Source organism: Panthera onca, chromosome B3 (genome assembly GCF_046562875.1).
Source record: "Panthera onca isolate mPanOnc1 chromosome B3, mPanOnc1 haplotype 2, whole genome shotgun sequence".
NCBI classification, from domain to species: Eukaryota; Metazoa; Chordata; class Mammalia; order Carnivora; family Felidae; genus Panthera; species Panthera onca.
Window position 1 is genome coordinate 117,155,108 of NC_138344.1, and position 17,549 is coordinate 117,172,656.

The 17,549-nt window shown below is 40.2% G+C and overlaps 1 protein-coding gene across 8 annotated transcripts in view; it reads right to left on the reverse strand.

Annotated features, from left to right (window-relative positions):
- The window catches only part of DPF3 (double PHD fingers 3), a 303,761-nt gene that overhangs the window by 10,948 nt on the left and 275,264 nt on the right, over positions 1–17,549 (reverse strand). For all 8 annotated transcript variants that reach the window (XR_009605553.3, XM_060617356.3, XM_060617353.3 and 5 more), the window contains one exon: positions 9,142–9,254. Coding sequence is in view for 7 of the 8 variants with exons in the window: in XM_060617356.3 (XP_060473339.2) it covers positions 9,142–9,254 (113 nt within the window). In the remaining variant the exon portion in view is untranslated. The remainder of the gene's footprint in view (positions 1–9,141; positions 9,255–17,549) is intronic.

A 17,549-nucleotide genomic window follows, 5' to 3' on the forward strand; every position in this document is an offset into this window, starting at 1 on the left:
AGCTCTTCTGTTCTACAGAGATGTCACTAATCTACATCCAATGGAAGTTCTCTCTCCCCTCTTGCATCCCCACAGTTCCCTCTGACATTTAATTGCATTTTGCCTTAGGCCACAAAGCCAGGTGTAGAGTAGACATGTACACACAATTGTTTTCTGGAATAGTTCCTTTTGGAATGTGCCTCCTTTGTCCTCTCCTTTACAGACCGTCAGGCCCTTGGGGCAGAACCTTGTCTGAACTCATCTCCACATCTCCTTCAGAACAGGCACACAGTAGCGACGTGTTTGTGATCTGGTCCCCATTATCCAGGTTCAGCTCTGCTCTATTCTTTGGACCTGCTTGGATGCCTTATAAGACGTTTGCAAAACTAAGTTTTGTATCAAATCTCACCCTGGCACCCCTCAGTATGGAGATCCTGGAAAAAGTAGACATTGAACTTGGAAACCCCAGTGAGCAAGCAATAAGGCAGGAGATATCATGAAAGACTTTTTTTTTTTTCTCTTTTAAATCATACTAACACCTTTCAGTGGTGCAATGGGAAGCTTTTGAAGAGTTAGCAACAGAGGAGTGACTGGTCACGCATGGAATTTAGAAAGATCTCACAAGCTGCTGTGGAAGAATAGATACCTGGGTGGAAGGAGGTTGGTTCTGCAGGCTGAAAGACCACGTAGGATGCGCTACCACCATCCAGGTGAGAGGTGAACTCTGACCTAGGGTTGTGGCATGGGGAAAAGGTAAGGGTCCTGTTCCCATTCGAAAGTTATTGATTGGATGTAGAAAACGATAAAGAAGAAATCAAGAACATTACTGGGTTGTGGCTTGGTCGGCAGGCCAGATGATACAACCGCCCATTGAGACGTGGGCGGAAGAGTAGAGACGTGGGACATGGAAGGCAACCTCAGCCAGAGATATGTTATATACGTCCACAGATCATGCAGTGGAGATGCCCTGGAGGCAGCCGGACAGCAGGAAAGAGGCCTGATCATGAGATATGGATTTGGGAGACATTGGTGATTAAGACGACAATGGAGGTCCTAAGAGAGGAAGCCCGTGTGATATGTTACAGATGTCCTTGAACTTGAACTCATGGAGGGGTGTCCATTAATTTCTTGGAATTATATGAACAAATCTGAAATTATATGCACAAATGTACATTTTTCGGAGAAAAGAGTAAGTCCATAGCTTTCATTGAATTTTCTGAAATATCAAGGACTCAAAAAAGGTTACTGAGATAAAGGCCAAAAACAGACCCTTGGGAATACCAACTTTAAGGGACAAGCAGAGAAAAAAGAGACTAAGGCAGCAGTCAGAGAGCTAGGATGAAAACCAGGATGGTGTGGTTTACTCCAAAAAATGTACACCATTATTTTGGAGCTGAAGTAAGCTATATGACAATATGATTTAGGAATAATACAAGGAGGAACAAGTTAGGATGGGGACAGAAAATAGGGAGAGACTTGTCAGAAACAGTATTACTAAAGTCTTTAAGACACATGACTCCTACTATAGTGCTGACACAAGAAATACAAGAAGGTAGAATACAGTGGATTAGACTTTCCCAAAGGGAAACCAGGTGTCTCTAGATTTAAATACATTTTTCATGGGTTGATTATTGTCTAGTACCACATTCTCTTCTTTTCCATGTGCTTTTCAGGATAATTGCTTGTCAGGTCCACCCAGATCGGCCAGCTCATGGTAACCCCCATGAAAAACATAATTTAAGAACCTCTTACTCCCAAGTACCAGAGAACCAGTTCCAGTAAAATGGCTATAGTTCCAGTAGAATGGGAACCCTAGTCTGGAATGTGCATGGCAAATCCCTGACTATGTGAGAGGTACCCTACTGCCCAAGCAGCCTCACCCTTGATTCCTCTCCTACAGTCAATGAGAAACCTCTGTATTAACACTGTTGGTAAAGCCAAAGACCAGAACTAACCCAAATGTCTATCAACAAGAGACTGTTTGAATTAACTAATGAAGAACTATGCAGCTGTAGGAAGAAATGAAGATTATGTCTAAATACTGTGGTGGAGTAATCTCAAAGATATCCAGTAAAAAAGCAAGGTGAGGAAAACAGGTGTGTTTGTTACTATTTTCCAAGAAAATGCATTTTTTTCTGGATTCATTATGCATATGGGTTCATACACATGAATTCTTACAACTTCATACATATATGCATATAATGTTATATTTAAGTAGAAAGGAAAGATAAGCCATAATTTTTTTTAAATGGCCACCTATGAGCAGAGTGAGGGAATAGTGTGAAAGAGTAGGAATAGAAGACAGATTTTCTTGAATATCCTGTTTGTTTTAATAGACTCGATTCTGGAACCAGTAAATATTTTGCATAGTCACAAAACAAAATTCACACTGTAATTTCTCTAAAAATAAAAGAAAAATGAAACAAGTGAATCTAATTATGTATGAGTTGATGGCATAACCACACAGAAAGTAACTATTTCAAGTGACTCTAAATCAAGTAGTTTGACTGTACATCCTTAGTCATCATCTTAGTCTTGAACAAAAATAAGTGTGTGTGTATGTGTATATATAAAAATATATTTCCTTTCAGCAATCATATTTTTGGTGGTAATAGTGGAATTACTATTCTGAAACTTGTACGTATCAAATGAATGATTATGTTGTTATTGAGAAGAACTTTGACATGCTTGAAAGAAAATACAGATGTAAGATCAATGAAGTTAAGTAAAAACCCTATAGTTATTCCTGAGTATGAATTAGAAGTATCAGTATAAATTCAAGTATCCATACAAATTCAGTATTTTGTCTTTAAAACAAACAAAAACATATTTTCTAGCAGTATCCATTTAAAATGCCCCAAAACAATGACTAATGAGGTAAAAATTAGCACCCCTGGTACCCCTATCATGTTCTCTAAAGATCATTGCCCACTGAAATGAACCAGAAGTCCTTGAAGAAATGGCTGGTACCAGGTCCAGGGCATGAAATGTATAAATAACTTCACATATTGGAAAGCAAGGAAACCATCAAATACTATTGGGGTCATGTCTAAAGGACTCAAGATCCAACCTGATTACATTCTCGCTGGTCAAATATAGGACAATTTTAACTGTAATGGATTGAAACAAATAAGATATATTTAAATCCTTGGGTTCATAAAGATAATATTTATAAAAAAAAAAACAACCTTGTCACCTTTGGAAGAAGCTAGGGAAACATCCCTTTATTTTTTGGTTTATTATCTTGATATAATTTTAGTCGTAGAGAAAGTTGCAGAATGGTACAGAAACACTTTACTCAGCTTCCCTTAGTGTTGACATCTTACATTATGATAGGACGATCATGAAAAGCAGGATATTACCATTGACATAATACTATTGACTAATCTGCAAGCCTCATTTGAAATTCACCAGTTTTCCCACCTCTGTCTCTTTTCCCAACATCCAATTCAAGATCTCACATTGTATTTAGTTGTCATGTATTCTTAGTGTCCTTGAATCTGTGACAGCCTCTCGGTTTGTCTTTCACGACCTTGATACTTTTGAAGAATCTAGGCCAGTGATTTTGTAGAATGTCACTCAATTTGAGTTTGTCTGATCTTTTTTCATGGGAAGATTGAGGGTGTGCACTTTGGGCAAGAATACTACAAAAGAGATGTGGTGCCCTTCTTAGTGCATCATATCAGGGCATTAATACCAATATGTCTTGTTACGAGTAATGTTATTCTAATCAAATAGTTTAGGCAGTGTCTGCCAGTTTTTACTATAAAGTTATAATTTTTCCGTTTGTAATGTATTAATAAGTAATCTGGTTGGGGAGATACTTTGAGATTATGCAAATAATCTCACCAATTGGCACCAATTGATTGTTCTTGCTTACAACAACCCAAAACAGTGATGTTCGCCTATTGGTGATTTCCCTCTTCCCTCTACACTTATTAATTGGAATTCTACTGAGAAAGAGTTTAACTCTTCCCTATTTATTTATTCAAATTTTTAAATAGCAGTATGGATTTTGTTCTTCGGATTTTAATGCAACACTATCATTATTGACTTTGTTGCTCAAATTATCCCAGATTTGCCATTAGGAGTTCCTTCAAGTTAGTTCCTGTGTCCTTTAGGCATGCTTTATCAATTTTTGAGCACTTCCCTACTTTCTAGTACCACAGGATGCTCCAGACTTTTCTTGTATCTCCAGCCCTAGGATCAGCCATTTGTCCAAGGGTTCCTAATTCCTTTTACTGGAGAATGGTATTTAGAAACCAGTATCTGGGTACCATGGATCCTCATCGCTTCTGCGTTGTCATTGCTTCTAGGCTCTCCCAGAGAATAGAATTAGGAAGTAAATGTATGTGTAGGTACATGTGCGCACACCTGTATTTATTTCTGTATCTATCTATTACATATAGATATACATGTATACATGTAGAGAACTATACACACACACACATACACACACATCTTATATAAAATATATAAGCATATAGATACACAATATGTTATATCAAAAATCATAAATTTATCCTAACACCCCTATTCCACCCCCAACATTACAGGATTCAGTCTAGCCTTCCCTCTTTATTTGACTCTTCTTTCTGTGACATGGAGAAAACTGGCTCTCATTACCACAATATATACTTATTGGTTCGGACCTGTACATACATAAGGTAGTTTCAGAATGGCTAACTTATATGCCTGTAAGAAACAAATTTACTAACTAGGGTATGATATTTATATAGTCTTTCTACCTTTAGCCTGAAAACACATAGTCGTGTACTGCATTCTCAAGTTACTAAAGTTAGTTCTTTCCTTCCCCACCCTTCAGGATGGTTATGCTACCTATTTACATTAGGTTCATTTGCTACTGTTCATGTTCCAGCTTCAGTCCCCACCCCCCAACATCCTGGTTGATTTTAGTATTTTCCTGTAATAGGGTATGTACAACATTACCTTGGTCCTAAGTGTCAGCGCTATACAAAAAGGCATTCTCAGAGAAGTGCTATCCAACCCCTATTTCCCTGTTCTTTCTGCCCCATCCCCTCCCACTGCTGTAGGTAACCAGTCTCTTTAGTTTCTTGTTTATCCTTCCTGTACTTTTATACAAGCAAACAGATATATATTTTTTTCCTATGCCTCTCTTATAAGAATGGCAGCATACTATGGATACAGATATTGTTTTGACGTCGATTTTTTTCATTTAATAATACTAAACTTAGAAATTCCATATCAATTATAAAAATCTGCCTCATTTTTCTTTATAGCTGCAAGTATTCCAGTGATGGCTATGCCATCATTTATTCAATCATCCTTCTGCATATGAACATTTAGGTCATTTCCAATATTTTATCACTATAAACAATGCACCCATGAATAACCTTACGCACATGTATTTTCACAGTGTTATAAGTATACCTTCATGGTAGATTCCTAAAGATGAGATTGCTGAGTCAAAAGGTAAGCGCGTAGTGGTTGTGTTAGGCAGGCATTGCTAAATGTCCCTACAAAAGAGTGGTGCCACTTTGTATTCCCACTGACAATGTATGAGGGTGCCAATTTCCCCACAGCGTCATCAACAGAATGTATTCTCATACTCTTTCTTCCCAGTTTGACAGGTAAGAAATAGTATCCCAGTCTTTTTTTCATTTGAATTTTTAAAATTATGAGTGTGTTCAGACATTTTTTTTTTTTTCAAATGTTTCAGGTCTATTTTTACATCTTTTGTGACTCTTCTTTCGTGTCTTTTACCCATTGTCTTTGTTTTTAATTTATTTATTTAAATTCGAGTTTAACATACAGTGTAGTATTGGTTTCAGGAGTAGAACTTAGTGATTCATCACTGACATGTAACACCCAGTGGTCATCCTAACAAGTGCCCTCCTTAATGCCCATCACCCATCTAGCCCACCCCCTCCACCTCCCATTTTCTATCAGGTCTCTGGTCCCTTGTCCCTCAAATGTTAAGAGTTCTTTGTATGTGAGGGGTATTAGCTCTTTATTTGTGGCATATGCTGCAAATATATCCACCCGGTTTGTTAGCTGTCTTTTTACTTTATCATGGTTTTTTACTATGCAAATTTTTTTAATGTTTATTCATTTTGAGAGAGACAGAGAGAGACAAAGGGATTTAGAACATGAGCAGCGGAGGGGCAGAGGTTGGAAGAAAGAGAATTCCAAGCAGGCTCTGCACTGTCAGCACAGAGCCTGATGCAGGGCTCAAACGCACGAACAGTTAGATTATGACCTGAGCCAAAATCAAGAGTCAGACGCCTAACTGACTGAGCCACCCAGGCAACCCTACTATGCAAGTTTTTCTGTAGCCAAATCTGTCAGTAGTTTCTTTTATTGCTTCTTAATTCTGAGTCACAGAAAATCTTTCCTTATATTTAGACTAAAGAGGAATTCACCCGTGTTTTCTTCTAATACTAACATGGTTTTATCTTTTATATTTAGATCCCCAGTCCATTTACAGACTGTTCTTATATATTATGTGAGATATGGACCTAATTTTATCTTTTACAAAATGATTACCGTATTGTGTCAGCACCATTCATGAAAATATAATTAGAGGCAACCTTTAGCCTAATACCAAAGGTCCATAGATAGCTGGGTCAATCTATGGGTTTCTTTTCTCTTCCATTGGTCTATTTGTCTACACTGTTTTAACTAGAGGCTTTATAGTAAATAAATAATAACTGATAGGGCTAGTCTCCACTCATAATTTGTTGTTTTCAGTGTTTTCTTGACTATTCTTGCATATTTATTTTTCCACATGAACTTTAGTATCCATTTGTCTAGTTCCATAGAAGAGCTTGTTTGGTATTTTTATTGGGTTTGAATTAAATTTGTAAACTCAGGAAGAACTGACATCTTTCTAATGTTGAATCATTCTATCCAAGATCGCAAAAAATGTCTTTCCATTTGCTCAAGTCTACTTCTGGGCTTTTTCAAAAGTGTTTCAAACCTGTTTTTGTTTTTAAAAAAAAAAAAAAAAAAAACCTTTTTTTTCCCTTCATATGGGATTTACACATTCTTGTTAAGCTTATTTCTAAGTATTTCTTCTTTGTTGCTATTGTAAATGGGATTGCTGTACTATTGTATCCTAACTGGCTGTTATTTGTGCATGTGAAGGCTATTCATTTTTGTGTGGTAATTTTATCAGCAGATAACATCCTGCTACCTTTAATGTTTGAGGTAACTTTATCATTGCTTCTCTAGGGTTTTCCAGATATACTATTCTAGTTTGTGAATTAGAGTTTTGCTACTTTGTTACCATTCTTATACCAGCAGTTGATTTCTCTTGTCTAATCACATTAGTTAATATCTCTAGAATGATGGCAAATAGTCATGGACATAGTGGGCATCCTTACTTGGTTCCTGATCTTCGTAGAAATGCCTCTAGTGTTTCCCCATTAAATAAAATAATGGATTTAGTTCTAAGGTATAACAAGTTTATCATATTAAGAAATATCCCACAATTCCTGATTTGTTGAGTGTTTTTTTTTTAATCACGAATAGGTGTTGAAACTACCTTGTGATTTTGAAAACTGATAAATAAAGGGAAAGAACCAAGCATTTATCCTACCTTTTCTATATAATCTAAACTTGAGAGTAACCAAATATAAGGTTGGAAAAGTTTCTCTTTGCAGAAGTTCTACTTTGCAGTAATTCTACTCCAGCTAGTAAACAAAGAAGAAATTATAAAATAAGAATATCACTATTTTGCAACCTCTAATGACACAGTCAGTCTAGGGGCACCTGAGTGGCTCAGTGGTTGGGTGTCTGACTCTTGATTTTGGCTCAGGTCATGGTCTCACGGTTCATGGGTTCAAGCCCCATGTCAGGCTCTGCACTGACAGTGTAGAGCCTGCTTGGGATTCCCTCTCTCCCTCTCTCTCTGCCCCTTCCCCGCTTGTGCTTGTTCACTCCACTATCTCTCTCAAAAATAATAAACATTTAAAAAATAATCAATCAAGTTGAAGATCATCAATAGCTTCCACATTCACAAAAAGAAATATACCAGGCATTAAATACTTCCTGATAAAAGGATACACACTACTTATGAAGTAGTCTTGAGATATATGTGTGTGTGTGTGTGTGAGTATATATATACATATATATATACGTATAATCAATTCCCATATATACTATATTATAATATATATTTTTTAATATTAGAGACAAAGAGAAAGAGCCTGAATTTGATGAGGATTCTAGTTCTAAGCACCAATATACAAGAGATATAAGAGACAGAGGGAAATGTCAAACACCAGTATAGGGATGTAGTCAGTAAAAATACAGTCCTGGGAAACTCGGCTGAACAAATTAACTGATTTCTTAAAAATTCAAGGGGGAAAAAAGAGAGCAAAATGGAGGGGAAACATACATGTTAAAAGAAACTTTAAAAACGTATCAACTAATTGCAATGGATGAGCCTTATCTGGATCCCAACTCAAATAAACGAGCTACAATAAAAAAAACATTTAAGACAGTTTAAGGCAAGGCAACACTCAAGACAATTGCGGCAATAGGAATGTTAACTGGATGTTTGGTTATATTAAGGAATTATTGATTCTTTTTTAGTTATGTCAACATTTTTGTCACTCTTGTTAAAAAGTAAGTCCTTATCTTTTGGGGAAACATGAAATATTTCCAGGTAAAGTGATATTATGACCAGGATTATGTGGGAGGATGTGGGAGGATTTATAAAACAAGACTGGACAGTATTGATCATAGTTGAAGCTGGTGGTAGGGTCTATCAGTTTCATTATGTTCTGTACCTTTGTATACGTTTGAAATCGTCTATAACAAAAAGTGTGGTTTTTTTTTAATTCTGCATTTATTAGAATTAACGTTTAGACCCAATGAGATCATGTACTCTGGAACAGGGTGTAAATGGTCAGGCACATCCCAACCATAAACAGTGGGCACCACTGTCTGTCACTGAACCCTCAAGGGAAAGTGGCAGTGAGGTAGCCTCTGGCTGTCACCTCCTACACCTCCCTCCACAGGCACAGAGAGCACCCAAGGTCCCTGTTGGGCAAGGAGGGGTTCTGACATTTTCCCCAGGAGCCCAGTGACAAGATTCCTTCCTTCTTTTCCACCCATCTAAGGATTCCCAGACCCTTGGATTTCTCCCTCCTGCAAGGGAAGTCCCAAACTCACATCATTCTCCGAGGTCCCACAAAGGATGCAGGATTTGCACTCTATGCACTGCCACTTGTAGGTCTTGACGGCCTCGGTCATGTTCAGGGTGAACTGCAGGCAGGTTGGGTGACCTGCAAGAAGCAGAAATGGCAGCATAAGGGCCAGAGGATCTGACCTGTCACCCCTCAACATCACTTTAACCAAAAACACATTTATGCCCAACTTAGAGGAAGGGCAGGTAGCACAGGCTGGGGAAAAACTGGGCCCCTACCCACACCCCTCACAGCCACCTGCAGTTACATCAGATCAAGGCCCAAGAGAGATATTGGCATTAACCCTGTTACCGGGGATAGATGCCATCCACATCCTCTTGCCCTAAGAGTCACGTCCCCTTGAAGGTGTAACCGGTCAATGAGGACAGAAAGTGGCGATCAGAGAGGAAGAGAAGGGAAATTGTGGAGTGTACTGTACAAGGCAGCACCATGAAAGTCACCAGCATTTCGACCCAAACCTCAGCATCAACCGTGACAGGAGCAACACATAAGAGCTGTTTGGAGCTAGGCCTTCCAACCTGCACAGTTGTCCACATTCACACTGCCTCCAGGCACAGGGAGGAGGTTAGAAGGAGCGTGTGAGCTTTCCCAGGGCAGAGTTCAGGGGCTCTGTGAAATAACACTGCACTGCTATGTAAAGAATCCATACCCACACCCAGGACACTAGTAGAAGTTCAGGCCCTGCACAGTAACAGGAACCATGGAGGAGATCGGCCTGGCAGGCAGGGCAAAAAAGTGTACCATAGCATCACAATGACCAGGTCTATCCACTGGTCCTTACTCTTCTCCATCCCAAGTATCATGTTAGCCAAACCATTAGCAAATCAGGGGTGGACACTAATTGGGGATGGACATTAAGCTGTGACCTCAGAGCACACAGTCCCAGTGGCCCATCATCCAAGGCTTGGCATGAAGGGCTGGACTCTCTTTGCAGCCATGGCACACCCAAAAGAGAGATGCCAGCCCTGAGAGAGCAGCTATGAGCCATAGAATGTGAAGACTCTTGGCCTTCTATTTGGCCGGGAAGAGAAACTTGGGTGATGTTCCCAGGTTTTGCAGGAATCTGCCCACAGCACCCAAGGCAATGTCCATGACTGACTCTGTCACAAAAGAACTGGGAGCTCTGCTGGGGGTTCACCCTTTTCCAGAGCCCCCAGCTCCACCAAACCCACCACATAGTGTATTGCATTGCTTCTTGCTTGTAAGAGAACGTGTTCTCCCAAAGAAGAATACTACAGAGAGGGGACACCAGTTAGAGCCAGTCCTACCAACCTAGTACTCTCCACAGATAGTCAGGACCCCACATGGTAGCACCACCCCTTGGCAAAGCCACATCCCAGCAGGAGGTCCCCATTTCCTCCCTTCCAAATATTCAGAGGGCTGGTTACATTGTGGTCATTCGGGAACATGCTGTCTATTCAGTCAACATAAGGATCCTTCAAATATGAGCGTCCACAAATATAAATCTCATGGAGTCCTCTCTGAGAGAATAAGAGTGGGGATGGAAATGACTCATCAGTGCGGAGCACGGGGGACACTTAGCAAGGAACACACAGAAGAATCGAGAGAGAGCAGATCTAAAAGCTTTTCAAGGACTCACCAGGTGCCATCCAACTTAGAAGTTCCCACAGCTCTGAATTAATAAAGCTCTCAAAGTGCCACCATGGCAATGACCCAGAGAGAAACAAGCCCAGATGAATATCCAGCTGATATTCTTGAAAACATCTCAAAGATCTGTCTAAGAACGACACAGGGTTGGTCTCAATTCCAATCTCCCAGAAAGAATACTGGGGTGGGAATGAGAGAGAAAACACCAGCTTGAGGTTCTGAGTGGTATGGGCTGTGGATGTCCAGGTTCTCAGACAGGGCACCCTTGGGTAGGTTGAAGATGAGTCCACGGAGCAGATACCCATATATGCAAGTCGATTTTGCCCAGTTCTGTGGCTTCATCCCAGCCACAACCAGCTGTCTTGAGATAATTGTTCATTAACTTAACAGGCATTCCCTGAGCACCTGCTAGGCCACTCATTGCATTAGACAAAAAAAGATACAGTGGTGAGCAAGGCACCCCAAACCCCTCTAATGCAGCCAGAGAGAACTCAAATTAATAAGCTACATGCACACTTACCATTGTGTGATAGGTTCCATGAAGGAAAATCATAATGAAACAAACCACAGTAGAACCTCACCTAGTCAGAGATGTCAAGGAAACCATCCAAGCAAGATCTTTAAGCTGATACCTGACAGATAAAGAGGACTTAGCTGGTTTGGAGGAGGGAAGGTGAGAGGCAGCTAGAGAGGTACCTGGAGCCAGATTACACAGGGACCTAGAGCCCTTATTTAAGGATTCGGGGCTTGAAAATCATTAAAGGGTTTTAAGCAAGGCGTTGACTGGATCACACTGTGTTTTTTGGGGTTTTTTTGTTTTTTGTTTTTTGAATTTTTTTTAATGTTTATTTATTTTTGACAGAGAGAGAGAGAGAGACAGAGCATGAGCAGGGGAGGGGCAGAGAGAGAGGGAGACACAGAATCGAAAGCAGGCTCCAGGCTCTGAGCTGCCAGCACAGAGCCTGATGCGGGGCTCGAACTCACAGACCGCGAGATCATGACCTGAGCCGAAGTCGGACGCTCAACCAACTGAGCCACCCAGGTGCCCCTGGATCACACTGTGTTTTAAAGGAGCATTCTTTAGCATGAGAGACCTTTGGGGTGATGAAGCAGTCTGTACCTTGATGGTGGTGGCGGTTACATATGTGGAAGATTGCATAGAGCCGTACATATACACACATGAGTACTCATGCATGTGTATGCCTGTAAAACCAGTAAAATGTGAATAATTGCATCGATGTCAGTTGCCTGGCTTTGAGAGTGTACTATAGTTATGTAAGCCGGTACCATGGGGAGAAACAGAGCAAAGGGTGCACGGGACCTCTGTGTAATATATTTTTGTAACTTTCTAAGAAGCTATCATCATTTCAAAATAGAAAGTTGAAAGGATATTTTTAAATAAGGAAAGCACAAATAAAGATTCAAATCATCAAAAAGGAAGGTAGGAAGGAAGAAGCTGCTGTCTAAGAAAAGAATGTGTTGGGGAACAGGGGGAAAGGGAGGTACAAGAATTGCTGCCAGGAAGCCAGTCAGAAGCTACTGGGAGAGAGACAAGGATGGTTAAGCTAAGGTGGAGATCTCAGAGTATTAAAGAAACCACTGATATGACTCAACAACTGTTTGAATGTTGGGAGTGTGGGGAGAAAGAGATGATGAGAATATTCTCAAGGTTCTGGATCTAAGAACCTGTGTGGGTTATGCAATAGCTTTACTCAGACGAGAAAGACTATAATAAGCATAGAAGGACTTGATGCAGAGCAGGGAGAGAGGGCTTCTCTCTGTCCGGGGCATGTTGAACTTGGGAAGTTTGGGAGACTTCTGGTAGAAATGTCAAGTGGAGAGTCAAATATATGGATTTATAACTCAAGAGAGAAACATGGACTAGACCTATAAATTTAGGAGCCGTTGCTAAATAGGTGGTCATCGAAACCATGAGAATTAATGAAGTCATCGAAGAGAAGGGCAAAGGGAAGAGAAAGGATGAGGAGAGAACAGAGGGGAGAGAAAAAGGTCTAGGACTGCACATAGAGAACTCAACTATTTAACAATGAAAAGAAAGAACCAAGAGAGGAGACTGGGAAGGATGGCCAGGGAGGTAGATACAAACTATGCAAGCATGGGGTCAGAGCAGACAAAAGAAGAGATTTCAAGGAGAAAGGGTGGTCAGTTGTGTTGACTTCCACAGGTTCTTGAGTTTATCATTGCTTAATAAAGACCCAGAGTGAGGGAGTGTTGACAGATCAGAGCAAAAGCTGCCCTACTAATAGTAACACTCCAGGAGTGTCATCTTCCCTAGGAAGGAAGGTCAGCACATTCCAGAACATGACATGGAATTCAGTAGCCAAATGTGCATGTGGGGCTGCCTCTGTGGGTAGGGATGGAGGGTGGCATGTGTGCTTTGTGCCAACAACATTCCACAAATATTTATTGAGAGCTAATTCTATATTCAAGTTCTCTCAGACCACTGTGCCAAGCTCTGAAGACATTTTCTGGAATAGCTTTGGACCAGTGAACAGTAGCAAGTGGTTTCTGGAAACTCCTGTTGGAAGTCTCTGAAAATATCCTATGGGCTTTTTCTGTGTTTCTGTCTTGAGAAAGTCATCAGGGTCCCCGAAGAGAACAAAGCTCACACAGCCTACCCCCGATTCCTAACACCCCCAGTAAAATGCAGAAGTAGGATTAGCCTCAGCACTAGCTACAGAGCTCTGTCAGCTCAAAATTCAAGGCATCACTGAAGATCAAGAGGAAAGTAGAGAATGCAACGTCTTAGCTGGGGAGGGTGAAGCACAAGAAGTTAAGTCACACAAGCAGCCATTAGCAGGTGCAAAAATTATGTCTAAAACTAAATCTTCTGTATTGTCACAACAGGTTGACAGCCTGTTGCCTGTCTCTAATAACTGGAAAAGTCATTTGCTAGATAAAACTGTAAGAATACAAATTCTTATCTACCATAGAAATGACTGAAATAATGCATACTGTTGGACAAAGGAAAAAGTTTCTAAGGAAAATGCTAGTAACCCATTCCTGAGTTTGACTCCGAAAACTCCTCATTTTTTCCCAGAACTACTTTCTAAAATCTTGGAAGTAAGACAGTAGATATAGTCTTTCCAATTCAAGGGTAGAAAAAAGAGACACATTGGTGTAAAGAAAATTTTTACTTATAGTCACTTGCTAGCTACTTAAAGATGCCCATTTCAACTCTTTTGTAAAGTTAACTATCATTCTGTAAGGCATTTGCTTGGAAATTTAGTTTTTCTTATCTCCAGCCTCCTTAAAGCAAGGAATACCTGTATTGCTATTTAAATAGCCCTATGGAGTGAAGGGGAAACAACCCTTCCCAGGTCTCTGTGGGCGAGATGAATCAACAGGACATTTATAAGATTCCAATTACCAAAATGAATTTAGAAAGTGCTGCAGTGTGAATGACTCATCCCAGCCAGATCATTAGAAACCAAGTCCTTCCTGAGTGTTCCACCAAATTTCTTCCATCGGGAGGGTTCAGTAAATCTTCTGCCTGCTTATTTAGTTGGTCCTATAGTGACTTGGTGTGAAGATGCATTCCTAATCCAGCTCTAACTCCTTCCAAAATTGACCTCCATCCTCTGTAAAAGTTGAAAAAAATTTAACACATGGTCACCACGTGCTAGAAACCTAACTTCTGAACAGTGTTTTCAGACAATAGGAATTTGGCTCCAGGGTGCTATTGCAGAAGGTAGGAAGAAAGGGGAAACCAGTAGGATTTAAGAAGCTTCTCAGAAAAGAAGAGACTAAGAGAGTGAATGAGACTAAGGTGAATGCACTATAACCTACCGACCTCAGTAAAAAAAAGAGAGGGCTGGCATCTGAAAGCAGTGACAACTCCCTCGCCACTCGAAGAACACAGCTCATGACTTCTCAGAACCCCTGGACTAGCTACGGAGAATGTTCCGGGGACAGCAAACGGGATTTCATGGTATTTGAGTGAGAAGGCACACAGATAAATATCCAGGCAAAAACCAGTTTCACACTCACATCTCTTCCTACACATGCTCATATACAACTGCCCACACACATGGGTATTTCCAACCTTTCAGAGATGAAAATATCTAAGTATACCTTGTTGATTAAGCTCACATTACGATTATGACTTAGAAGTTACCAGAAGTCATTAACCAGTCAATATCACTCTACAGATATGCAGCACAGTGAGAAAAACACAGTTCATTTTCAACAAACCCTGGGCAAAACTGGACAAAGTGCTGTGACACATATCTCTTATATTATGACCCTTATTAAGAGAGTTTTTTACTTCATCATCACCAATATTGAATTTGGACTAGGCTAAGCCACATTGCTGATTAAATGACAGCTCCAGGAAAAAAAAAAAAAAAACCCACAGCATTATCTTGCTAGCTATGTGCTAAAAATATAAATAAAACAGATACAAATAACTGTGGAACTAGCATAGTCTATTATTTATTCATTGTGAAATTATAAACACCTAATTATATTTTATTTCCTTATTTATCAGTGTTGATCTCTTAAAAACCAATTTCTCAGGAAAGAAAAACCTAAATATCCATGATTTCCAGGCAAGTAAGTGCAAGCCTCAAATTGCACTCATTGGTCTGATGCTTAGTTTATAGAAATTACATTATATAAAATATGTAGGATCAATTCCAGTCTGAAATAGCACCAAAATCAAGTCTCCATGGGCATTCATTAAAAAATAATTTGGCTCAAATTTCTAACAGTCTCCTATATTCATGCACACATAAAGTTTCTAATATTTACATATTGCAAAAATATGTAAGAAGCTTTAGCTGAAGAATTATGCAAAGTGCAGTCAAATTGGAATCATCCATGCTAAAGAGTAATTTGAGGAGAAAAAAATATTACTAGCTCACTCTGGGAAGCCTCTCATTCAATCAGATCCATTCATTCTCACTTATTCTCTCTCCCTCACTCCTCTCTGTCTCTCTCTGTCTCTGTCTCTGTCTCCCCCTCCCTCTATTTCTCTCGCTCTCTCCTTTCCACCCCCCTCCACTCTGAGACTCAGCTTGTCAGGTAGAGGGAATGAGGCTCTGAATCATTATACTTCATCTGTAAAGGGGAGAGCCAATTCTGAGCAATCGAGAATTCAACCCCTGCACACACATATTATGACAAGTATGTTAACCAGGCACTGCTTCTTCACATAGCTTATTTCCCAGGCCCTGCTTTGTAAACCTTCTGTAGTGGTCTGCAGGTTCAACTCTCATCTGCCCCAGCGTTACTTCTAACGCTAAGACATCCACAAATCAATGACACAATAGCATTCCAGAGGCACCCGTGTGGCTCCCTTTTTTCCTCATCGTTTTTAATGTACTTCAAAGAAGACAAAGAAGAGAAGGAGAGTAGAAAGGGTAAAGACCAAACAGACAAACACGCATTAAAAATAAATGACGGTATGAGCCATAGCTGCCTTTTGCTTGGGCAACACTTCACTGTGCAGCAGGTTCAACTAGTCATAGAGGTCTGCTCATCCTCCCTCAAAGCTGCCAAACTCTAGGACACCACATGTCTTGTGCAACGCAAACCACAGACATTGTTACACTGGTCATTATTATCAATAACTATATAAAGCATATTCATGCAAAAGCATTAGAGGCACATTTAGTGGGCTAAACAGCTAAGGGCTTGTGGCATCATTCTCAAAGTGCCCTAGAAATCCTACCCTCCTCCAAGTTTTCATGGTCAAGAATAGTTCAAGACAGGGCACCTGGGTGGCTCAGTCTGTTAAGCATCTGACTCTTGGCTTTGGCTCAGGTCATGATCTCACAGTTCATGAGTTTAAGCCCCTCATCAGGCTTGGTGCTGACAGCTCAGAGCCTGCTTGGGACTCTCTCTCTCCCTGTCTCTCTGACCTTCCCCTGCTCACTCTCACTCTCTCTCTCTCTCAAAATAAATAAATAAATAAACTTAAAAAAAAAAAAGAATGGTCCAAGATAGAGTCTCATCTATAAACCTGAAGGCATGTGGTTGATCGTCTTCGAGTGAAATAATGGAATAAGTCAGCCTTGACCTGGACTTATATAACTTACCTGACTGGCCCAGGTGAGGACCAAGGCACAGCATTAGAAAGAAGTCAAGAGCCATGGTAATGATCCCAGCATCCCTAATGAGTCACTGCAGGTGAGGACCAAGGATAATTTATCCATTCACTCATTCCCTCGATAGTATTGTTGAATAAATGAATGTGGTAGGCACTCTTCTAGGCATTGGGGATACAGCAGCGAGAAAAACCAAACCCTGCCCTCATGGAGTAAGTACCACAATTTGAGATATATTGCAGCATCTGAGCACTTGTCCCTTGGACAAGTCATTTTGCCTCTCTGAGCACTAGTTTTCCAATACATTAAATGAAAGGATAAAAACCTGCTATCCATAAAGCTGTAGCTCTGCCTATGCCACTCACAAACAGTATTTTTAGAGATATCATTAATCCCAAATTGCCCATCTGGTTGGTGGGATAAACAAAGCTTCTAAAGTTGCCAGCTAAAACTCAAAGGGAAAACAGGAACTAAGAAGGAAATTAAAACAAGCAGTTAGTGCTGCTAGATTCATGTCAACTTTTCCACTGGGCTAGCCCAGTACTAGTCCAATACCATGACAGAAAGCAAAAGAAATCTAGAAACCTAAAGCACTTCCATCAACCACACCACCTATCCCCATGCAATAAGTTGGATCTCTTCAGATGTGCTGTCAATGAATCTGCAGACAGAGGCCTTGGGAAAGTTTTCATCC